Source organism: Gymnogyps californianus, chromosome 2, assembly GCF_018139145.2.
Source record: "Gymnogyps californianus isolate 813 chromosome 2, ASM1813914v2, whole genome shotgun sequence".
Classification (NCBI taxonomy): Eukaryota; Metazoa; Chordata; class Aves; order Accipitriformes; family Cathartidae; genus Gymnogyps; species Gymnogyps californianus.
In genome coordinates, this window is record NC_059472.1 from 42,189,923 (window position 1) to 42,215,076 (window position 25,154).

Below are 25,154 nucleotides of genomic sequence, written 5' to 3' on the forward strand. Positions count from 1 at the left end.
TACAAGGAAAGGGTATGACAAAGGCATAGGCTCTATGCCAAGGTGCCTTGCAGTGTTGGGTCTGCTGGGTAGTTACTGCTTGATCAAAACAAACCTTGATTATTGGTATAGCTGTGTTGAAAGATGTCACCCTTATCCAAGGTGGTGAATAATTACATCTAAGGAAACATGGTTCTGCAGGACTTGTATTGGGATAGTCTTCCAGACTCCCAGCCTAGGAGGGAAGAACTACAGAAAAGAGGCAGGAGAGGCAGAGCCCTAAGACAGGATCTGGTATATTCTGACACTTCCTCCTCTCCATATTTTGAGGTCCAGAGGCAGCATCCCTGGTTGTGGCACAGAAAGAAGAATCAACAGAGCCAGAACATGAGCAACAGCACTGTCAGCAGATGCAGCCAATAGCAAAAAAAGAGCTTCTTGCCGAACAAGTTTTGTCTGTTGGCACCATAAACTTCATGCCATGAAGGTGCCATGATCTAGGCTATGAAACCTAGGTGATAGTGCAGTCCTACTGTAGAGGAATCTGCATCACCTGTATTAAGTGCATCACTGTAAAAGTAGCTTGCTCAGAGATTAATGCAGAGTGAGATGTGATAGCTGAGGAATCTGTTGAGCATACAATCCTCAATGATTAGTGCCCTGAAGTGCGAATTCTTGGTGGAAGGCTAACATGGAGGGTCTTCTCTAAATTAATTTTAGAAAATACACTTTGCATTACTTATTGGTCTGTCTGCATATTTCTGGCATGATAATGGTTGACCCTGAAGCATGCTCATACAATGTACCATGCACAGTTAATTAAATTCCAAAACTGATTTGAGTCATGCTACAGTTATTGCAAAATAGCATACCTATGTTTTGGGAAGCTTCTAACAACTTAATTTAAGAGAGAGCTGTCAGTTCCAGGTAATCACATCTGTAAAGGGTGTGTATCCAGAAGGAACAAATCTCACCAGAAGAGCCAGGTGAGGTGCTTGTTTGAAGTGTTTCCTTCAGCAAGTACATCATTTCCACGCTCTGGTATTGAGTCGGTCTGTAACAGAGGATGGGAGTAAAACGACAAGGTGTTCAGTTTAAATCTTCTGTGTTACAACTCCCTAAAAAAATGAAAACCAAGTTAATTTCACAAAAAATTAAATACTTGAAGCAGGTAGAGCTTGCTTGTAGAAATTCTCTCCACCTGCAGCAACAGGCAGAAATCTGTTTCCAACCTTTCTTCTGAGCCGAGGACTTGGAAGACAGCTATGAAGCTAGTTTCTTCAACTTTTTTTTTTTACATTGCCAATGAAATGGCTGACTGCCTTCACTCATGCTTTTAGATACAGATAATTTTATCTGCAATAATACTTACATTAACACTTGAAACATTATGGATTGGTCCTTAGCATTCAGATAATTAAAAAATCAAAGTATCTTTGCTCTTAATTTGTGTGTGATTGTAACTCTGCCTATCTAAAATAGATCAGGTTTTCAGATTCCCTTCAAAGCAGAGAGAGCACTTAAACAATCACTTCACGTTCAAGGAATAATGTCCTGTCGTCTGCTTCTTCCTAGATTTGGAGAGAGGCAGCTAGATTTGATGGGAGAGAGCTACGGTTTCCAAAGTGGAAAACCACCTTAGAGAAGAAGGCTGGAGGACGGATGAAAAAGTAGTGAGGAAGTTTAATTCACCAGTTCAAATGGGAGTCCACTAAATATGTAGAGGGATGCAAGAAAAGAGGGAAGGATGATATTGTTGATGAGTAATTAGTTGGTACATGGTCTCCTTATGGGAAGTACCAGAAGACATTCTTTTGGTCTACAGGATTCTTGAAGGCTGGACTTGTTTCTACTGCTTTAGAGAATTTCCTGAGCTAAAAAAGGGGTAGGTTAGCATTGTGTCTTAAAGTTTCAAACAAGGTGTTTTGTAAAGAGGATAAGCAGAGGGTTAGGCACTTTGGAAAAGCAGAATATAGGACAGGAGGGGGCTGTCTGTGTTTGTATATATACTTGTACTGTATACACATACATATATATACTTAAATTATACATATATGAAGTATAATATTTAAGTTTTGTTTGGACTCTGCCTGAACAAAAGTAAAAAGAGGTAGATCAGAGCTGTTGTGAGTGAAGGAGCAACATGCACGCTTCCTGAGGCAGACAGGAAGGCTTCCAAATCCACCCCCTTTTCAAAGTCTTTTTAACTAGTTTTTGCAATTTGGTATGCCATAGCAGGCTCAACCTTTACATCTGAGGCCATGTAGTGACTTGCCTGTGCAATGCTTTCCCTCTTGGATTAAACGATCTCTTTAAAAATAGCAGGCATTTTATAGGGTAGCACCCTGACTGCTAAGAACCTAGACTAAGGAGACACTGGCATGTTCACATTTTTTTTTTATTCACCCAGCCACAAGGCTAGCCTTTTTGCCATTATTTTTTTAGAACATGATACAGAAATAATGGATTTTTCACATCCGAAGGAAGAGCTGTTGCATTATTTCCACTGTGGAGGCCTATCCTGTGTTCTCTTGTATACATATGCTTTTTGTCTTGTATTACAGCAGACAAAGCCACAAAGATGTACCATGAATATCCATCCATGTTCTCCACCTGAGTTATAGGTTGATTTTTTTTTTTTTTTAAATAGTGTTCTCTTAATATCCAGAAAGGACCACTAAAAGTACACATAGATCAAGGGAACAAGCTAGGAGAGATGTTCAGGGATCATACCATTCCTTGGCTGAGGATTTTGGAGGAGATATAATAGAACAACAAATTATGCCTTTACAAACCAAATATGAATTCTCTTAACTATTTTGAAGCACCTGATCTAGCCACTTTGAAATCCAGGAAATCACCCTGAAGAAATCTACAATGTGTTCTTACATTCCTACATGTAAACCATTAGAGCTTCTGTGGTGACTAATTAAGTTCTGCATTTGTTAGGGCTTCACACCCGTGTATTCCATGAAATCTGTTTTGGAAGACACCCTTTGCCACAGGACTGGTCTCCAGATTTTATACACCTACAAATATTTTTAAAGAACATTTTCACACCAATAGATCTATTAATCTTTAAACTGTAAAACAAATATAACCTAAACAAAGAATGACTTGAGGTGAGGAAGGCGCTCAGAAAAGGTGGTAGCTAAAATAGTCTCTTGCAGAGACTATTTGAGGTCAGAGAGTGCTGAAAGGTTGTGTTTGTTCCTAACTGGGGAAGTAACTACTCTTCTTCTTCTTTCCCCACTGTGTAAGCAAGCAAGAAGCTTTGACTTTTGTTCGGATGCATTGATATATCTGCTAATCAGGAGCAGAATGGTCCTGCATCTAACTTCCAGCAACCAAATATTCATGGCACTGCGTCAGTAATGACTGACTAGCACTTCAAGATTTCTGGAAATTCCTTGGCTCTCATCCTATTACCACTCCCAAGTTGGACTGTAAGGAGACTTGGATGGAAAATATTAAGAACCTTTGTATTTTGTCTGCATTATTGCATAAATTGACTGCTGTTATCTTAGAGCTTTTTAAAGAAGACTAGCAAAATGGATTGTTTGTAAATGGAGTATAATCCCTTAAGAAATGAAATCCCTCTTAACAACAGCAATTATCTTGTGAGAAAAAAATAATACCTGTAAACTTACATACACATACATTACGCTTAACTTTAGAATAAAGTTAATATAGAATGGTAAATAGTTAGCTTCACTAGCCGGGAGACTTCCAACACTAAAATGGCTGATGGTTTGAAAATTAATTGAGGTAGAAAGACAAAGGCAAATCACTACTAGTGCTGATAATACTTGTTTGGCTCTAAGATTTGTATGTGCTGTCATGCAACTAAGCACACAGCTTAGCAGTGGCTTTCCATGGAGGTTGGAATGGTATTAGAGTACACAGTATTACATGCCACTTAAAGATGTATGTGTACCCTTGCATTTGTTTTTCTGCAGCTATTTGGCTATCTGCATTCTGCATGTGGTGATGTTTTGGAACATTACCTCTGCTTGTAAGAACCTCAAATAGCATCAAGTCCAATGTCTGCTATTCCGGACAATGGAATATTGTTTAATATTAAAGATGTGGGTTGTTCATGGAAAAATATGTGAAGGAATGCCTTTGAGTAAATCTCATATCTGTTTCTCTAACAACATGCTTATCATAAGACTAATTGGACGGTTTACTGAGAGACAGTAAGCATGATTATATGAGCAAACCTGGCTCATATTGGGATTCTGCCACCTCCTTGGACCTTCCCCCACAAAAATGTTAATAACAATCATCAGACTTGTTCCAAAAATAAGAATTGATAGAATTACACTTGTTCATATAGCTTGGTCCTGCCAGGTGATGAACCCTCTGGCAAAACCATGGCTTTGCTACCATGAGGAGTTACACAGATACGTAACTTTTTGAATAATCCTTTTTGGCGCTGTTTTCTCTACCTTACATAACTAAGAATTTAACCATCATTGTGCAACCATTGGTTTGCAGGAGGATTTTGGCTCAGAGGACCCTGACAAAGATGATAGGAAATACCTGTTGGGAAAGTGTGATCTGGCCAACCAGCTGAACAGAGGCCATGATACTGTTGCTCTCCACAGGGGAGGGAGGAGAGCTGAAGATGTGCTTTTCTTGAGGATGAAGCCAGTCCCCAAAAATATATTAAGCCATACAACAAAGAGGCCAAAGTAAACAACATCCAGCAAAATAATTGCCATTGTAGATAAAGCTTAGTTTTTTCCTTTGCACTTACTAAATTCTATCCTTTTGATGGTGGGCAGCCAAAGTAACTAGCTGTGACTATATTTTCTTCAAACTTTAGCCACTCAAGGAAATACTGATGGTTAGATTAAGTAGTATAAATCTGTACCACAGCAGGTGGAGAACAAAATGCATGCTGGTTCTTGCCAAGGTTCACAACAGACTTGGAGATGATCTTCTCACAGTGTCTACTTGCTTGTCAGCAGGGGCAGTTGATGCTACTCTTGCTGAGAACAGGCAGCTGGCTTATACACTACTTTGACTATTAAGGGGAAGAAGGTCCCGACACTGAAAGAAACAGTCAAAAAGGCCCATTGATCACATTAGGTAGAAATTAGTGTGGTAAACTAGCATTGTTTTGTATCTCTCAGCCTCTGTTTGTAAAGGACATTTAGACTCTGGCTACATAGTGACAATAGGTTCTCCATGTTTTTCTCCCTAGCAGCTGGTTGGACATGTGCAGTCCCATGGGGATGTAAAGCCTGGCAAAGTTTTCCATGTGTTTTTTAGTTTTTCTCCTGTCTTTCTCCACCATCACCAATCCAGAAAACAATAGTTTGAAATAGCAAGATTTCAGAAGGCTTTTCTACATCTCAACTCTTTTTGGGAACAATCTGTCTGGTTGGAAATATTCTATTACTTCCCATGTCACCAACTGGAAAACAGTAAAACATGCCTGACCAGTATTTCTCCAGTTACATTGTATACGAGCTATTCATCAATTGGTTTTCTGCTAAAGAAAGCTTTACAGCAATGCCTGTGAAAAGCCCTATCACGAACGAGCAGTTGCACAAGGAAGCTTTTATTAAGCAAGATCTCAACAGGGATTGTTGAAGTCACAGTGAAATCTGTGGAACCACCTCTAATTGCAGCGAATCTAGATGTGCAAGCAGGAACATTCTCCCAGCTGCAGAAGACAATTTTCTTGCTAGTCTGCCTTGACAGCTCACTGTTGCTTGAGGAAACGGAGCCAAGCTATCACTTTTAGCACTTCAGCAGGTGATTCACCAGCAACTGAGTCATCCCTCTCCAAGGCTAGCACATCCAAAACCCAGGGAGGGGTGGACGGCTGGGGAAAGGAAGCACAACAAACCTTCCTCCACTAATTCATGCCATCTGGGAGTGACAGCCCATAGGCCTGCAGCTTTATTTGCAAAATATTGTTTACAATTTTTATTACAAAGTCCATGGGGAAAAAGACTTAATTTTATTTAAAAGTTCATCATCATTACACAAACTGTTGTTCTGGATTCAGCTTCAGAAAACAGGAAGCAGTACTCAGAAGATTGGTTTGTCAGGCTTTTTTTGCAGACTTCTGTTGTTGAGAAGTCAAACAATTAGATGGGAAAATTGGAACTGAACCCACTGTCATGCAATTCGAGTCTTCTGGTGTTAGAGGTCTCTCTGGTGAGCCACAGAGGATATGAGCTGTTGCAGAGTCTTGACTCATCACTTTGGTTGGTGGTAACCCAGACTTACACGGGAGGTCTCTTGGCCTAAATGTTCATAACTGAACAGAAGGGCAGCAATCACAAACGGTTATCCGTGAGCAGATGCTGTGTGGTGCCTGTAGCTCACGTGTCCCAGTGCTTGCACAATCACTTTGCTTAAGTGTGAAATTACGTAAGACCAGTCATTAACCCCACAGAAGCTGTTCCCTTTAACCTGCTGGGTTAGCAAATTCGATCAGCTCAGTGAAGGACCCAGCAAGTGTGAGAGCTGGTGGAAGGTTGAAGATGAGACTGTCCCTAGGCAAGGAGATGGGGTAAAGGGAGCAGTGTCTCCCCATTTGACAATGGTGAGCTGTTAGATAGCTCAGCCATACAATTTAACTCACCTTACAAGGTTTTGTCTACTGATCTCAGATACCACTTTAAAAAAAAAAGAAAATCAGTAATAATTAGTTGCTTTCCATCTGCTGCAACCAACAATTAAACACCAAACTTTGCAAGATAAAGGTACACAGTGGATTATTCATTAACCCACAGTGCAGGTAAAGCAAATTCACAGACTGTGTAATGCTTTAGAACACTTGGCTACAGTCAAAATATGTCTCGAAAATCACTTTGATCTGTAGTTTCCACGGAGAAGGAGCATCCACTGCCCTTCCACTCTGACCATGCAGCCTGGGTTGAAAATGGAGTTTCTACCATGAAGGGTGGGGGTGAATGGAGTGGACACACTTCTCAAAGGAAAGGCAAACTTTGGCTTTACCTCAGGACAAGAAAACTGGACTAGAACTAGGCTCCACGTTCCCAAATCAGCTCAGTTTCTGTAAGGGAGTATGAGTGGAGGCAAAATATTCCCATATCTTCTCTCCCTTTTTGCCCCTACTTCCCCAGACAGGAGGAGGAGTCAGGAACTTAGCATGTGGCGCAGGTTCTTGAGGAACTTAAATGAAAGTGTAAAAACATCAGGAGCATGTTATGAACAGTTAAAGGTCAGGATTTGAGACGTATCAAGTGGGTGGGCATTTCCATACTGTAAGTATAGCCCGAGACATACCCAGAGGGCCAACAGTCACACTGCCTAAAATCATAGCTTTCCATTCTGAAAACCTTGTCTGAAACTCATAATATTTGGGCCTGGGTCTATGAATACAAGAGTCCTGTGGGGAATGCCACAGGTCTACAACGAATAGGGCACAGACTGCAGTGTTCCCCATCCATGTGCTCTAATGGAACATACCATCAGTGATCGAGGCTCCAGACTTTGCCATTTGCTGACTTGGGAACTTTGATACTACAGGTGCATATGAACTTCTAAAAGTTTTTCGAAAGAGTGAAGTATCTATGGCCTAGGTCTGCATTTTTTTTTTAAAAAGCAAGATTCAGATTGGCAATAAAGCGCCTCTTCTAGAGGAGTCTTGTGTTTTAGATAAAAGCATAGTTCTGTTATTAAATACCAAAACAAGTCTGCAAATACTCTCAAATATTCTTTTTTTCCATTGTTTCCCCTTGCTTGAATTATCCTCACAAATGATACTTAGCTTAATAACATCCAAATAGTTTAAACAGGTCTCAAAGAAGGGGGGAAAAATACGCTTCTAGTTTTGAGAGCTAAAATGTGATTGCTTCACCAGAGGGAAAACATGCACATGATCATACACATGTGGTGAGCACTGACATGTAAATACCTACTTAGATGTGTGCTGGTTTCCTCTCTGGTTTTGTCGTGGGGGTTTTTGTTTGTTTTTTTAGGGGACTGAGACCTAGAAGTTTGAACAATGAAATCATTGGTATAGGTTTACCTGGAAAACTACCTGTCTTCATAATAGGGTTAGAGATGGCCTCCTCAGAGGTGCCATTAGCTGCCAGTCCTTGCATCATTTTTTCAGCATAGCTGGTAGAATGTGGCCCGTGTGAGGAATTTGGAAGTTGTTTTTCTGCTCTTGGTTAATAAAATCTTAGCTGTCCTTGATGGCAGGGCAAAATTCAGGGCAGACATAAGGAACACATAGCTACTGCCACATGTCTTTTTTTTTTTTTTTTCTCTCAAGAATTAGTTTTTTGTAGTACCTGAGGAAGAAGAGTACCAGTTATATGATCTGGCTTCTTGGGAACAGAAAAAATTACTTTGGTTTTCCTACTTCTATCTTTACTGAATGAAAATACACTTTAACTCTGCTGGGTGGCCAGAGGTTGTGGACGCTTTCTTTCAATTTCTATAGGTGAAGCTAATCTTCAGCAACGCTCTTTGCTGCACCCCCGGATAAGTTGTTAGGAGCAGATGACACACCTGCTAATAAGCAGGATGTCACACTTGCGTCTCTCCCAAACAGCTTTGAGAAGGAACATTTCAAAAGGCTATCCTCATTTACAGCAACTTGTGACATTCTGAGGTTCATTTGGAAGAAGAATGATGTCTAAACTCCCTGACACAAGCAATGCATTTTCTTACATGTAACTAGTATTTGATAGTTTAAGTGTTTCTCATCCGTCTCACAGAAGTAAACTTACTCCTACCAGTCACCCAGAAGGGTTCAACACTGCAGCTCAGTCCTTACAGTCTAACAGCTTCTCTCAGATCCATCAGTGAAATTAGTGAACATTCACATGCATGGAAGTTGCTGGCTCGGATCTTTAGGACAGATTGTGTGAATGTGGATGTTTCTCGATAAATGAAGACTAGTTTATGGATGCAATGACTAAAGTGTCTTTACTGGGTTATATTAGTGGATAATACTGTTAAAAGAAATAGAAGAGAAATTAAAATACAATGAGGTTATTAAAGGACAACTACTTGGTGTTGCTTCATTTATTTTGAAGTGTCCAGATTTTTTTAAGAAATTGCTTTTAGAAGGTTTTTTTTCCTGTCAGAGTTGCTAAACTTTTAAAATAATCAAATTGAATCAAAATATGCTTCTAATTTTAAGAGAACTAAATCAAAATTCCTTTTTAACAAAAACCACGTGACTAGGAAGAAAACCAATATTGTTTCAGCTTCAGAAACCAGGAAATGATGGCACAGTCTAACGAATATGTATATTAAAAAACATAAAATTAACTTGGCAACCAGATAACCTTACAACAAAATGCTAATATTTCAAAAGAAAATTAATTTCTACCTCACTTTTCTAACAAAACTCTTATTCCAGTGGCTGAAGTAGTGACATCTAAAATTGGTTTGCCTGATTATTTCACATAACATCGAGAAAGACTTAATAAACCCTAACAAAACAGAGTAGTCAGCATATGCTGGGTAATGAAGGTATAAGTGATAGGTTAAAGTGGGATCATGGGCACTGAAACAAAGGGCTTGTGGATGCCTTACTCTGAGAAAAGCCATGCTAAGGACCTGCCTTCACAATACAGTGTGAAATTGTCATTCTGGCAGTCTAGTAAGCTGTGTTTCACACTCGGAGAGTGCTACCTACCCAGAAACAGCAGGACATATTAAACAATTGCTGTAATGTAAATAAGGGGAATATAAACAAAGTCTTCTTCCTGTATGTCAAAGAAATCTGAACTTTATGCAACTCTTCAGGCGTTTGAGGTGGGGAGGGGAAGGCTATAACCTTTTTTTTTTTCTTTGACTAAGTCATTCTAAGGTCATTTGGATAAATACTGTGGGAGTCAACGTTATCTGTGAGCTGCCTGACAGGCTCTGTGTCGGACAAAATCAAAAGCACATGATCCGTAATGTCTCATCCAAGACCCACTGTGAAGATACAGCATATCCTGAATCCCACACACATCTTTCAGTAGAGAAAGTGATAGAGGGAGGCAATTTCTGGCAAAAAAATTCCTTTCTCGTGGTACAATCATCTCTCTTTCGAGAAGTCACACTTAATTATAAAAAGCGCCCAGCTTTTGTGGTTCTGAGTCTTCGGGGATACAGAGATGACTTGCTGTCCAGAAATGTCGAAATCTGTATTGAATATGGGCTTTTGAAAGAACTCTGCGTATGCCAAAGCATTCGCTACCCACAAAAGGGTTTATGCATGTGAATTTAACACAGTGAATGGTTCCCCTTGTTAGAAACCCCAGAAATTACTGTGAGACTGGAAGCAGAGTCCTAGGACGCTTTCTGGTGTTGTGACAATCTACTCCAGCTCCCCTCGGGTTTTTATCGCTGATGAAATGGAAAGCAGTGAACCAGGCATATGAAATAGCTCACCTTTCTTTGGCTTTCCTTTCAAATTACGAATTTTTTGACTTTCAGGGATGGGTTGTGTAGCACAGTATCGATCCCTGCTTTAAAAAACCCGGAGGAGGAGCAGCTCTGCAGTGAGCACTGCTGCCGTGCTCCCGGCGGAGCCGCCCTCTTTCGGCGGGAAACCTCCCAACGCCACCGGCTCTGCTCCTTCCCCTCCAAAACACTGCGTGAACCAGATAGCTTAGTAAGCACCAAATTATACTGCACTAATAAAAATAAATTTCTTGGCAAAGTACTTGATTTGGCTCCATCTAGTTCGATGAAAAGTGGTTTATTAAGTCAATTTGCTTACCTAAAATTTGCTGAACATGTTCTTGCAACGCCACATGTCGAATGTCCTTTTAACGGCTTGTGCAAGAACATCTGTGAACCTCCTGTGTCAGAAACATCTCTTCAAATGCATTAATCCCTTACTGAACAGAAAATGTTACTTTTCTTGGGTTGGTATAGAATCTAGCAATGTGAAAGCTGAACTGGAAATAAATCATGAGGAAAAACTTGCACAAAAAATCATTCTCTACAAGTGAATAGCAATTCTAGACCTGATAAGGGGATGCAAACAAAACCATAAATGAATCCATTAACATTTTAAATTAGCAAATCGCTCTTGATTTTAGAAATGGTGTCAGCTTCTCGCCGCCTTAGACGCCAATTGGTAGCAATAATCAGCAACAAATGACCTCACTAGCACATTCAAAAATGACCAGCCTGCACTTCCAGACCAGTACAAAATGGGGCAGATCTGTACCCACTTGGGTCAAACCGAGAATGAGATTTCCCTGACACAAGGAGCAGCTGGCTGTTTGCAAACATCCAGCTTTACAGCAGCTTTTCCGGCAGGCCGATCTCCTGCAGCTGCCAACTGGAGGAGACGGAGAGAGATACTGATGCTCTCTGCCAACTCCTGGCTGGCAATTTTTCTACGCCGCAGAAAACCAAAGCGTTTTGTGAACTCTTCTTGTCCCACAGCAACCCTAAAAGAGCTGAGGTGTTAAAGTATTTATTAACATAATTGATTCTCAGGGTTTTGAACATTAAAATTTAAAGGCCAGAAACCTGAAAACTGCTTTTAACACACAGGTAGGTAAAACCTACCAGTGAGCCTTTTCAGTGCTTTTCTACTCCTCATACATGTGTGCTTGCAGCACTTAATTGCCATGTGATCACATCTAAAAAGACTAAAAAGACTGGCACACTGTCAAGACGACTATTTAAGCTGCCCAGCTGGAGATGCTAGCAAATTGTAGCTTCTTCTAGGTCTTATCTGCTTTTAGCTGCCTGCCACCACAAGAATCACAGCCCTTGTGTACTCACAGCTTTGAATACCTAAGCCCCTTTTTCAAGCACAGAAAGCCTTGCTTGACCTATGATAGCAGCTGTAGCTTCAGCATTTGCTCCCTCTTTTGTTGCTCGCGCAGACACCCTACATTGCCCCTTCCAGCCCAGGGGCACAAGTGTGGCTGCAGCTGCACAGTGAGGTGCCCGGGGGTCCAGCTGGGCTGAAAAGCAACAGTCCTCCCTTTCTCCCCATCTTCCCTTCGCTATTTCGCACCTGGATACATTCCCCAGGCTAGAGCCCTGCACCAGCATTGACAGTGGGGATCACAAAGAGGCATCAGCCGGAAGGCAGGAACAAGGGACTTGGAATGGCAGTTGCTGAAGGGAATCACTGAAAATATGGCCATCAAGTAACACCCTGCAGAAAAATAAATTTCCTTCCGCTCACCCACACACGAGCAGACTTCACAATCACTCCCCTGGGCTGATGGAGTGAAATGTTTATTCCATAAATTCCAGCAGTGCAGAGGTGGGGAGAGACGCCCAGTCCATCAGCACTGCCGGCACCGAAGTGCAAAGCAGAACGTGAAGCACCACGGACTTCCGATATCAAAGTGTTTGGCACCCACAGGCTCTAGATGGCTGAACACAGAGACAGCCAGCAGGTGAACAGGCCCTTTGGGATCTACATTTTAAGTCTGAGAGTGAAAGTGGTTCTTCCATCCTGTATAGGACCAGCCCGGGATCTTAAACTGCCATCTTTAACTTATTCAAGGACATCTATCCCTTATCTTCATTCCCTCCTTTTGTTACTTATGCATTGAAGCAAGCACTGTATTGCTAACATATGCCAGTGCAGCAACTTCATTCAATTCCACTATTTAACAAAAATCAGGAGAAAATACCACAAAACTCCTGTCACCCTGCTTTTCATATGCAACCACATTCACTGATCACTTCAACAGTCGCATGCAACTCTAGACCCAAAGACTGCCCAGCAGTCCGCGTGTTTCAAGGCAAGAAAAATTTTGAGCTTCACCTGTGGCACAATAAAAAAAAAAATATTACCAGCAGGCTATTTCTGTGAGAACATCGCAAGATCTTTTTTTGACAAAACAATTGCAATCTTTTGTCATCAATGAAATATGTTTAAATTCTTCACATGCTTATGAGTGTTTTAAAGCTTGAGCTGATGCCCCCTATTTCTATTAACTTTCTTACAGCTCTGAATTACTTTTACTATATTCAGCAAGTACCTCTTTTCTATCTTGAGCATAATCTGTTTGTCATTATACATCTTATTCATCTCACAATTGCTTTCCATTTCAGAACAACTCAGAAGTATAAGTGCAGTTTTTAACCTATTGATATAACACAGTACAGTGTTATCTATACACAGAACACTGATTTTTGACAGACACTAATTCAATTTTGTTGTATGCATATACAACAAAAATCTGACCCAACCCATACAGTTCCCTAACTGTATAGTTTGCAGCTATTTTTAACATCATCCAGCATTCATATTCAACTGCTTTTACTGAAAAGCAGTTAAAAAAAATCTTTTATTTTCATCCCTTCCAGTAAGTTTAAAAAGAGCATTGTTTTTTTCAAAATTGTTTTGTAGATTTGTTACCTTCTCTTTTAAATCTACTGATCCATAGCACACATGAAATAGCGTTTTGCAATGACTTGAGAGTGATTATTCTTATTTTACAGGGCAATGGACTACAGTGATATTCCGTGGCACAAAGGACAGGTTTTGTGCCAGGAAACAGTCACATGGAGTGTTAAAAACAAAACATAAACATGGCATAGTTAAGGTGCTGCAGTACAGGAATTTAACAGCACCTTTCCAAAAGCAAAGGCTGAATTTAAAAACTTTTAGGAAAAAAAATAAAAGTCTATTGGAGAAGGTGTAAATTTAAAATACTGAGCAGTGAGAGATAAACATAAAGAACAGGTAGTCAAAGATGCATGTATTTCTGTTCCACTGAGGACGTTAGATACAAGATGACCTCTTTGCTAGAAGAGAACGAAATGTGTAGTACAGAGAAAAAGCTAAACCAGAAGGCAATTATTTGTGGTAATGTTTACCATAGAAGGGTAAAAACATTTTCCAGAGCTTAGCATTAACAGAAAATGTTTGTTGCATGGCAGCTTCAAACAGTAGCTCATAGCCTGTATCCACTGATGTGACCCAGAAGAAATATGAAAGAGGAGGCAAGATGTTTTTGAAACTGTTTGAAAATGAAAACAATGTTAAAGAAAATAGCAGGGATTGAGCAATTTTAATTTTTGTTTCAAGTCTGTATTCTGCCAAAGTCACTTAAATATCAGGAAGTGTTTGCAGTGCATAGCTGTTTATCAAAGTAAAATAGGTAAAGAGGTAGCCCAAGGGTAGTGGGACTTTTAAGAGAGAGTAATGATTGGAATAGTGCAATGCAATGCAAAACCTAATTCTCCATCAATTAATGTTTGAGTTTTAAAAAAAACAAAACACCAAACAATAGCAGGTTGTGGAACAGCTCCAGATAGATTTAAATAGATTAGGATTGGGGCTCCAGACAAAATCTGCTCAAATTGAATGTTGCAAAAAAGAACACGCAGCCCCTGAAATAGGGAGGCTGTGAATATGAATAATCCTTTGGGGTATAAAGGACCGAGACGTTAATGCAAATATCACAATTTACTTAGCAAAAGGGGAAAAAGCCTCGATATAGAAAACAATTCTCAAAATTAATTTTAAAAGTTCTTAGAAAAAAAATAGATGTGCCTAGCTTCATTGACAATGAAGATTTTATTAGCTTTAAAAAAAACACCACCAAAAGAAACCTCTCATCCCATTGATGGAAGAGCCATGCCACCCAACTTGTCTGATTTTGTTAGACATTATATAATAAATTAAGGAATGACTCCCACAGACAGCATCGGGAGAAAGCGTTTCATATTAAATGGCCCTCATGTCTCTCCTCAGAAGAGACTTTCTAGGGAAGGAACTGCTAATAATAATTAGGTCATCTGCCACATTACTTGAGTATCAGAAAGACATGAAAATCTGTTGTAGCTCTCAGTCTAAGCAACTTCAGTGTTATTTTTACTGCTTCTCCAGTGCCACAGCTGTGTCCAGCATTCTACAGACTAATAAGAAATGGCAGGTTGCTGCTCAAGGAGCTGACAGCCTGAATTAAACATCATGCACCACCATATAACAAATGAGACTGGAAAGCTTTTTTGCAAAAGGGCTACCAGAAATACAAGGGAAGATGTTTTCACTAGTTACCTTATTAGCATTTTATATAGATACACATGTAGTCCTGGAGTGCCTTTTTTTTTTTTTAATCACAGGGAATTGGCTACAGAATCGCATTTTTGGGTGGAAGGGGAAGATAATGTTGTAAAAAACAGACACTTCGGGGGAAAAAAAAAATCAGTTGTATAATGCATACATGAGCAGGGAAGATATTCCAGACAGAGCTAATGGAAATTAGCTTGTGAAAGAGATGACTAGGCAAAAGGCAATTAGGGAGCTGTAGAATGAAACCTCCAAGATGAACTTTGAACCTCAGGCATGGATGGCGATCACAAAGTTACAAGACAGGGTGGGAAGCAGTGTAATTGATAGAAGCAAGAAGGTAATACAGAAGTCAGGAGATGAAACAGTATTGTACCTGAGGAAAAAGATAAAAAAGAAAATGTAATAGAACGGTGTCCACCAGGCAGAATATAGTATCAGTGTGAGGAAAACAAGAGGTTGAGCTTATTGAAAGGGATGCTGAAGGGAGGGACAGGCAAGTTGCAAATGAATTTCAAGTCAGCAGCATTCAGCTTAGCAGCTCAATTGTCAAAAGGGAATAATCATGTGATTTGAGGATCATTACATTGAAGGCCTTAAAACTGAAAATCCTCAGAGAAGTATTTGAGACAGGAGGCATCAAGATAGAAACCTAAAGGATGGAGAGGAATTACTTATCCTAGTTACTACATACATGATATCATATGTATAAAAAACATACTGAGGTTTTAATGATCCACTGCATTTAGTCAGTATAAATGCAGTACTTCCCTCTTACATTTTTCCTACCAAACAGGCTGCAACAAAAATTTAAAAAAAAACCAAACTCTGAAGTCGTATGCTTTACTTTTTACTACTTTAATACTTCCAGAACTATTTCCTCCAGTTGCCTCAAATTCTTGCAAGAGAATAAAAGCTTGCAATAGTGTACTATTTTTCCAAACTTTTTTCACACTGTGATTACTTTTTTCATAGCTATTTTGGAAGACTGACTTTAAAGATGCAGATACCTTTAGCATGAGTTAAAGGCTGCCTCCAAAGGCATTAGGGCAGAGTATCATTGTGTACTCTACATTCATTCTATCTGTTCTGCAGGAGTTTTAGGGAAACCTCCCCTATATGCAGGCCGTTGGTCACAAGAGTGCAGAAGTTTTATTAGGAGAAGACCATGAAATAGACTCAGAGCTGCAGCACATGCAACTCCCTGCCTTTCAAAGCTTCAGCTATTAAACCCAAAGAAGTTTTCAGGACTCTAAAGCTAGATGACTTTCTTCTAACACCTTCAAGAGCACAGACTCATCCGAATTGTGGCAGCAGAAAAATTCCAGAGCCAAACATACAAAGGCCTTGCACTGTAGTGCAATAGGAAAGGTAAGATGGTAAAACATAGAGATGGGAGTATGGATGTTCACCTGGGCCTGGCAGAGAGCCTGTAGCTGCTGCTCAGTGCTCAGCTGTGATCAAATGACCACAGTGAAAAATACTTTCATGGACCATATTCCAAAGTTTCTCGGGCTGTGCAGAAACCTCCTATTCTCCAGCAGTGATTTAGACTTCTTGTCCTCCTCTTCTGTTTATAGTGTAGAGACAGCACCAGTCTTCCCTTTCTCCTGCATGAATTCTGCTATCTTTGTGGGAAGAGGCTAAAAAAAGCTCGGAAGAGCCAGTAGTGGGTGGAGTGATTCTGTTTTCATACAGTCTGTTGTGCAACAGCACCATCCAGCTGTCAAACAAAAAAAAAGAAACATTAATGCCACTATCCAGATTTGGTCCTTGTACCACAAGCAAAATGAAGAATTATACCTATTAAACAAAACCAAACCCACAGTCTTTTCCCCGCTTCTGAATTGATTATATTGGTCCATAGTGTTGTTTTCTGGGTTAGTACAAAAGAGTGTGCTTTAGCAAAACTAAGAATTCAGCCCAGTAAGACTGGCAGGCTATACCCTACCTCACTGTTTCAGTGAGGTGTGGAATATATGCTTCTCAGGTATGAGGAAGAGACCATTATCTTTGGCTCACAGCCAAAGACAGTTAATCACACTACAAAAATTAATGGAAAAAACTCAACCATTTCATACATAAGAGCCTATGTTTTAGCTATCATAATTTACCACTCTTGAGCTTCAGTAGTGAAAGCAAGAACAGCAACCTCCAGTGAGGGGGAAAAACGATGAGAACTCAGACTTCACCAATGGATTACTCTTGAGAGGCATTATGACATGAGGAAGAAAACTTCTTGCTTTCCAAGATTTTTCATAAAGTTGTGTTCTTTAACAGTAACTATAAGGCATATGCAATGGAAATAAATGAATAAATGTCATTCCCTACAACATATGACTGATTACCTGAATTAAATCCACAAGGTCACTGCTTAAATTGCCCTCAGTTCTTTACTAAACTCAATTTTGTTCTAACACCCACAGGAAGCTTACCATGTGTGTCCACTGATGATCAAGAAGTCTAATACTAGAACACTGTTCTTGCATTACATGTGCCTTAGCCTCTCCTGTGATCCCACATTCTTGCACTGTTTGATACATGAAAGCAGGGAACGCATCTCCTTTTCTGACTTTCTGAAGTCCAGTACTAGTTCTTTACAAACACTCTACAAAGCAGTTCAGGGTACCTATTAAAGTCTAGAGATAAGTCAATCATCCTTTAAAAGAAAACAAAAACAGTGGAAACTTTCCAAGTAAATATTGGCAGAAAAAAATTGTAAATGCAACAATTAACCTAGGAGAAAGGTCATTTCTATACTCAAAGAAAACTTGAAAGGAAAACCTAGGATAAATGAGATGACTTTAAGGAACTTGAGCTTATGCAAGGAAGAATCAGCATAAATCACATCAAGAGGAGATGCTGTTTTTCCTGCATAGAACTAAAACATACAGTAGATTTTAATGTAAGCCCAAAACGTAAGAGCACAGCAACAGGAAAACAGCAAGCACTAGAATAGTAGCTAAAGCCGTAGGAGCAAAGAACATGCCCAAAGACACAACAGAAGTGCCAAATGACAAACCTGTGCAAGTGGGAGAGAAAGTGCCCTTAGACAAGCAAGGCAGCCAAACCAGAAGAGTCCAGAGACATAGCCCTAAGGAGAAGGGGACAATCAGCTCCCCAAAAGCTGCAGATGAACAGTAAGATCAAATAGAAGCACAGCCAATGAGGAAGTACTATGGCTAAGTTTGACTAATGAAAGCAAGGAGTTCTCCTCTCACTAAGACAGGGAGAACAGAGAACACAAGACCTTCAAGAGGAGCTGTCTTAGAAAGTCATTGCAGGACTACATCATTAGATCAGAGACGAAACAAAGCTACTAGAAAAAAAAATGTTGGAATGAGAAGAGACCAAAATGTTCGAATTAGTAAAAAAGAATTGGTGCCAAATGGGAAAAAAAAGGAAAGACTGGTACGTAGGAGGGTATTGGAAGAACGTGGCAAGGAGGTGGTGGGCAAGAAAGAGCCTTTGAATCTATAATGAAAGTTTCTTCTCTGTTCCACACAAAAAAAGAAAAATGCCAGCAAAGTTTGAATTTTAAGTGCAGAGAAAGTAATTTAAAATAAAGAATCTGATGATCTTGGTTGAAGAAAGTCTATGTCCCTTGCCAGCCACTGACTAGAGAACTTGTGACATGGCTTGGAGGCTGCACAGCTATGCTCATAGAGCTGCATACTCAAAAGGCATAGAGTTACACACTCATCCCAATAACAGAAAGGGTATGATCAATCCATTTTAAAACTCAGATGTATAAGGAGAACAGACAGAAAGGAGGAGGAAAAGCAGATCTCCATTAGTTACTAGTCAGGTCAAATAACAAGGGGGAAGGTGGAAACAGCAAAAAAATCCCACTAAGCATAGAAATAGGCCTCCAGTGGAAAGAAACAAGACAAGCCAGACAGAAGGAGAAACAGGAAGCCATGAAGTCTTTCCAAAACAGTCTAAATAGAGAGACAACACTTTTACACCATCCTCCATGAGGTCAGCCAGAGTTCTGCCAACTTGATCGCAGTAAGTCCTAAAGGATTTCACATGGAACTTGAGCTCATGACAGTGGTTTTTCTGTTTTACCACAGAGTGCAAGCTTTTAAGTCAGGACACCAGAAGGTACTAGAGGTAAGAAAACAGTGTTTCCACTAGACAGCAACCCATTTACACTTACTAGTTGTTCAGTTTAGTTAAGGAATCAATCTTACTTAGAGTACCTGTTCAAACTGAGCTTTGTAGTCTTGTATGAGTAAGCATTTCCAAACCCAGGGCTTCAGCTGTCCAGAGAGTCTTAGATAGATGTACTATAGTTAAACCTGCCATGTCACTCAGAGTATATGTTTACATGTCTACAAGTCCCCCCTGCCTCCCTGCCAGCAAAGTATCTATTTACTATCCACAGAAGGTACTATTCAGTTCAGACCTGAGAAGTTCAGTTCTATCTTCATCAACCTCTCTAACCTTGTAACAAGCAAAGCTTGCAGATGTGATTTATTATAAGCTTCTGCTGCCACTGATGAGCACAGTGGCAGACCTAATGACAAGTTTGTTGAATTTGGGATTTTAGTTCATGAACAGTCTTATTTAAACCAGGGACACAGAATAAAACTCATGTGAAAACAGTGATAAGATCACACACGGTAAATCCATACTATTAGGCAGAATAGCTGGATACAGGAAACATGTTGCACATACCAGTCTCTCAACCTGCTGCAACACTCACCAGCCCCCTCTTTTCAAACAGACTTTGAGTCCCATTAATTTTATATTTAGCATTTCACAGCAAGTTAGTTTCTACTTCCAAAGTGTCTAGACATAAGTTGTGTTGATACCCATGTCTTCCAGTGAGAGGTCAAGTTCCCATGACAGGGAGTATGAATAAAACCAAGAAGTTCTATTCTAGAAAGCTCACACATTTCAAAATTTAAGAGCTTATTTTAATCCAAGATATGGCAACTGTAAAGTCCAGTTCATAAAACAGCAACTCGCTGCTGCTAGCTCTTCATATGTACAGTGAAAACAGTCAATTAATGCAAGTTTCTAGTCAGTAGGGCTTCCCCATTGATTCTAACATTTTCTTTCTCTCTTCTGCTGAGGGCATCTCTGGTTTCACACCACTTCTTCTCCTTTGCATCATAATGTCATGCTGAAAATAGAAGAAAGTGACCATGAGAACACAAATTTCTCAGAAGCCTCTGAGCTCCGAATGAGTAAGATTCTTTAATAGAAGTACTCCTTATATATCAAGAGCCAGCTACTCTAAGTCTGATTAGCTGATAACTAAATGTACTAGTATTTAATTGAAGATATCTGATAGTTTACCTTGCTGCTTCAGAGGACAGCAAAATTACAGTATTCCCATCACACTATGTCAGACTACTGTGCAATTGTCTGTAAATAGTTTTTTGGTAGTTCGCACACGTATTTAAAGGCTAAAAGACTTTTTACTACTATGGCATAAGGAAAGAAAATAGCAGAGAACAGTTTAACTGCACATAGTTCCTCATGATACTTCACTACCACAGGAGAGAAGGAAATAAGGACATCACTGAATAAGAATGAACTCTTACTAAGCTTTGTCTTAGGTTAAAGTAAACATGACCCAAACCAATGGAAAAACAGATGAACTTATCTTACCTCAGAATTTTTTCATTATATCAATTTAAAACAGAACTTATTACTAGAAATATCTGACTCAAATTCAGAGGGAAACATACCAGGTACTGCAAGAACACTGACTCACAATCTAAGAGGATAAACTCAGCAGAACCAAGTGAAGTACTTTGATGTGCATCTGTTTAAGTCTTTCAGCAACATATACCAAGACTACCTAGGCCCATAAGGCACCGTAAAAACAGTAGCAGTCAGCACTCACTAAGTCTGAAGAGTTCAGAAAGCTGTATGTCAGAAGTAACGTACTTAAAGCAAAGCATGCAGTAAAATTTAGAAAATCTACTGTGCTTACCCAGAATTTTCTGCAGCTTTTGTACTTCAAAAAATAAGCAGTACACATATCCTTGTTATAGTTGTTGTCATCCATACATTTTCTAGAGGCATCTGTTTCCTTTAATATGGAAAACATACTTCAGAGCTGAGGGAAGTTACTGTACTCAGTGTCTAAAAATTCTAACAAGTCCCAGAACATCTATGAAGATAGGAGGCAGCTTCTCAGATGAAAGAATACTATCAAAGAGAGCAGATGAAAATCTATCACAGGATAATCAGTAATTCCAAGCAATGACTTCATTTAGAGATAACAGACATTACGACTCTTTAAATAGTAAAGATAGAGTCCAGAGAATACTTGTTTACAAAGATGCTTGGTATAACCCACAAAAGACTTTTAGAAAAAAAAAAAAATCAACCAAGCTTGTCTAACCAGGATTTCAGGCTCTGGCTTTAAGGACAGAAAATTGAAGAGATTGCTATCAGTTGTATTACTCCTATTTATGAGAAATTACTCATTGTTATTTCACACTTACTATAATGGATGAGTTTCAGCTTTTCCCATCTTCAGACTCTTTAAGAAACTTTTTATGCAAAATGCCAATGCAAGAGTGCTATCCATTAAAAAATCCTCTAGAAATTGCATTATTTAACATTGAAACATACAAACAGAAATCCCAGTTTGATCATCTTACCGCTACACATGGATTTATATCATGGTCTCTAAGCTGTTGTGCATGCCTGGACATTCTAGACAGACACTTGTACCTTGGCTAGAAACAGAAAAGAAACAGGTTAAGTATCCACTTTTAATAGTAACTCAGGATTAAGTCTGAACTTCAGCATGTAATAAAGGCCTTCCAATAATGCACACAATTTGGTTGTCTTTTAAAAGACAACAACAAACCACCACCACAAAACTTCTTTTGCAAAATGTTGCTTCAAAAGCACTAACAGCAAGACAACTCAGGCAAGTTTAGCCTGTCACCAAGACTGCTTACTCCCCAATAAATTCCTGCAGAGAATGGAGCCACTGCGGTGACTCTCATACCAGCCTGTTGTATCACTGAAGAAGTGACCGTGTCTAGGAGAAACAGCTCCATAGAAGCTGTTCTCAGCCAACACACTGTGGACGCTTCAATTAATAGTGTGGGGGAGCAACATACAAGTAAACTTTTCCAGATTGGTGCCTACTCCTTAGCTGGATCACATCTGTATCTTCACTGAGCTTTGCCAGGTATAACAAGTGCCCAGCCACCTCCTGTGCTGCTGTATCAGATATTTAACAGAAAAAGAAATGGGTTCACCGCAAGGAGGGACCAGACCCACTTACACTGTGTATGACAGCTTGAACCACGTTTTTCACCAGTTTAGTAGTTTGACACTGACTCTAGGAAGTGTAAGCTTGAGAGACACGGAGTTCAGTGCCAAGAACCTACATTGATTCAAGATGATGACATCAAGATGAACAGCAGACCCTCATTCCCTTTACAACTTCCCATATATTGCCTCTGGCACACATATGGCCATGCAGGTATTTGTTCCAAACAAATACTAAATCTAACCAAAAATAAATTGTTGACCAGATGACTGAGCCAATGCAAGCAGAAACATAGGACTGCGGAAGAGAGAGTTCTCTGCAGCAAATTAAAGTACAGCTGATGAAGGAAACTGTGAAAGAACATGCTTGCCTGATCTTGGTTTTTTTCCTAAGAACGCTGCTGCTAATTCTAAACTTAAACCTGTTTCTGTTCACATTGATAACTGCAAGCCTGCAGTAAAAAGCCAGTTTTGCTTGATATCAGCAAACAAAAATCAAATACTGCTCTTAGTAGCTCATAGACAGAGAGCAATGTTTTAGATGAAGGTTCTTCTTTGGGTAAGAGCAAGCTATTCCAGGTGAATTAGCCTTAGATTTTATATCCTGTGCAAGTATACTCTCCTGGTGCTTGGAGTATTTTTTGCATTCCACATGACTGTTTTCTGCAAACGAGCCTTTTAAAGAATAGCATCAGGAAACCCTTCCATTTTCCTTTGAGAACTATCCAGTGTTTAAGTTAACTTCACAAGCTAGGCAAATGTTTGCTTTTTTGTGGGTGCAAGAGGATTTTTGATCAGGCACTTCCAACTCAAATGGAAACACAAGCATGTAGAACAATAGCATCATCCCAGGCTTCAAGGAAGGAGGGAGGGAAAAAAAGTAGAAGGAAACAAAAGCAGCATATCACAATGCCTCATCTAAGTCAGTACCACAGACACAACATTTTTAGAAGTTTGTTTGTGCCTGTGTTATAACTCTGTTTCATTGATATCAGAGGTGTAAGTACCACCTAAGCAGGCATGCCTCAAGGTGTACAGTATTAGACTGACTTCAGCCTTACTCTCTGAAAGAGTACTCATGAGTCGTAGGATGTGTCATCATCAGCGTTCATTATACAAACTGCAATTAACATTTTCAATTTGATTACACTACCAGAGTCTGCAACCATGCCCAGTTCAAGGAACAATGCACACGATACATTAAATACCTACTTCATGAATAGGCAGTTCAGGTTCTCATGAAGCTGCTTAGTTCAGAGTAGGCAAATGCTTAAACATACTTAGTACCACTAAAAAGGTCCAATAGCTCCTGCACGTGTTCCTCTCTCCCCTTCTCCGCAGCACTTCAGGATTTGAAACATTACCAGCTAGAAGGGCAGGCAGGTCACACCAAAATGCTGCTGTGTGACTGAATGAGCAGTTGGGTAGGAAGCGAGCCCTCTCCCCCCCCCCCCGAGATTTTGCACATGCACAGGCTTCCCTTCCTGCTTTCAGATTACAGGTCTGAGCCCAACCACAACCAAAGGCTTGTCTATTCCACAGTTCTTAATTATGCTTTAACACATTAACAGTTGTAAACTGTACCACAGAGAAATGCATTTGTTGCTAGCACTCTTTAACCTTAGGGCTTTTTCAGTTCATAAACCATCAGGATATTTTTCTATAGGCTCCCTCCCATTGAAAAGTGTTTGGGTTTTTTTAAATGCATATACACATACAAAATTGCTAATTATGCTGCAACACAGACCAGCTTATTAAACCTTAAACCCTGGAGTGAAGGCCGTATAAAAATCCTACAGTTTTTACCGCTATTACAGCGGGACAAGCGGGGGGCGGGAGGAAGCAGCCGGCGGGTCCGGACGCTCGGCACCGCCGAGATGCCTTGCCCGCCTCAGCCTCCAGAAGAGGGCTGGGGGGCAAGTCAGGTGCAGAGGGGGCGGGCAGGCCGCCACGGGGCCCGCCAGCGCCGGGGAGACGCCGGCGCCCACCACCCAGCCCCTGCCTTCCCCCACCGGCGGCGGCGGGGGTGGGGTGGGGGGGGCCGGAGGAGCCCCACGCCCGCTTCCCTCCCCCCCCCCCCCCCCCCGCCGCCGCCGGCCCCCTCCCCGCCTCGCGCCGGGGTAACGGCCGTCGCCCCAACGGCCACCGGTGCCCAACGGCCGCCGGCCGGCGAGCGCGCGCGCGCAGCCTTCCCTCAGCACCACCTGCCGCCAGAGAGCGGTGCCCGGGCCCCGCCGTGCCGCAGCCCGCCGCCGGGCCCCCCGCGCCATCTCCCGGCCAGGCAGGGCTCCCCCAGCCCGGGGGCGGGCGAGCGGCGAAGGGCGAGCGAGCCCTCCCTCCCCGGCGGAGAAGGGGAAGCGGCGCCCGGCCGCGGAGCACGGCAAGCGGACGGGCAGCGCGGGTCGCCGGCGGCAGCACTCACCTCCGTCCCCGGCCGTGTCCGCGGGAGCCCGGGGCGGGAGGGGCAGCCCGTCTCCAATTCGAAAGACGTCAGCGGCTCGGGCAGCCCGCTTAAGTACGGGCGCAGCCTACCCCGCTCCCGGCCTCGCGGCTCCCCCCGGCCCAGCGCCGCCGCCGCCCACGCCCCGGCGGCGCTGAGTGGCAAGGCCGGGCCGCCAATGGCGGCGGCGGCGGGCCCGCCCCGGCCTTGAGCGGCGCCTCCTTCCACCAACGGGGCGGGCGGCGCGGGCCGCAGGCGCCGGCGGCGGGGCGCGGCCGCGGCCCTGACTGACTGGGGGAGGCGTCCAACCCGCGGTGCGTGTGGGCGGCGGGCGGTGTGGGCGCGGCGTGTGCGGCAGGCTGGGCTGCACCGCAGCGCATACACTACAATGGCTGCTGGAAAGACGGGAAAGCAAACAATTTCCAGGCCCGCCGCGTCCAGCCCGAAATATGGGGAAAAAATTACAGAAAAATCGGAGAA

The 25,154-nt window shown here is 41.5% G+C and overlaps 1 protein-coding gene across 1 annotated transcript; it reads right to left on the reverse strand.

Moving 5' to 3' along the window:
- Positions 1-19,883: 19,883 nt before the first annotated feature.
- Positions 19,884-24,729, reverse strand: CHCHD7 (coiled-coil-helix-coiled-coil-helix domain containing 7). Its single transcript, XM_050892867.1, has 4 exons — positions 24,657-24,729; positions 21,610-21,687; positions 20,934-21,032; positions 19,884-20,114 (listed from the first exon to the last, which is right to left on the reverse strand). Exons 2-4 carry the CDS (start codon positions 21,661-21,663, stop codon positions 20,013-20,015), a joined length of 255 nt encoding a protein of 84 aa, XP_050748824.1. The 5' UTR covers positions 21,664-21,687; positions 24,657-24,729; the 3' UTR covers positions 19,884-20,012.
- Between the last annotated feature and the right edge of the window lie 425 nt (positions 24,730-25,154).

Excerpts from the sequence above, each read along its gene's own strand:
- CHCHD7 (XM_050892867.1), bottom strand. The coding sequence starts at position 21,663 with ATGTCCAGGCATGCACAACAGCTTAGAGACCATGATATAAATCCATGT. Across the intron at positions 21,033-21,609 it reads ATATAAATCCATGTGTAGCG|GAAACAGATGCCTCTAGAAA; the intron begins GTAAGATGATCA and ends TCCATATTAAAG. Across the intron at positions 20,115-20,933 it reads AAAGCTGCAGAAAATTCTGG|CATGACATTATGATGCAAAG; the intron begins GTAAGCACAGTA and ends TTCTATTTTCAG.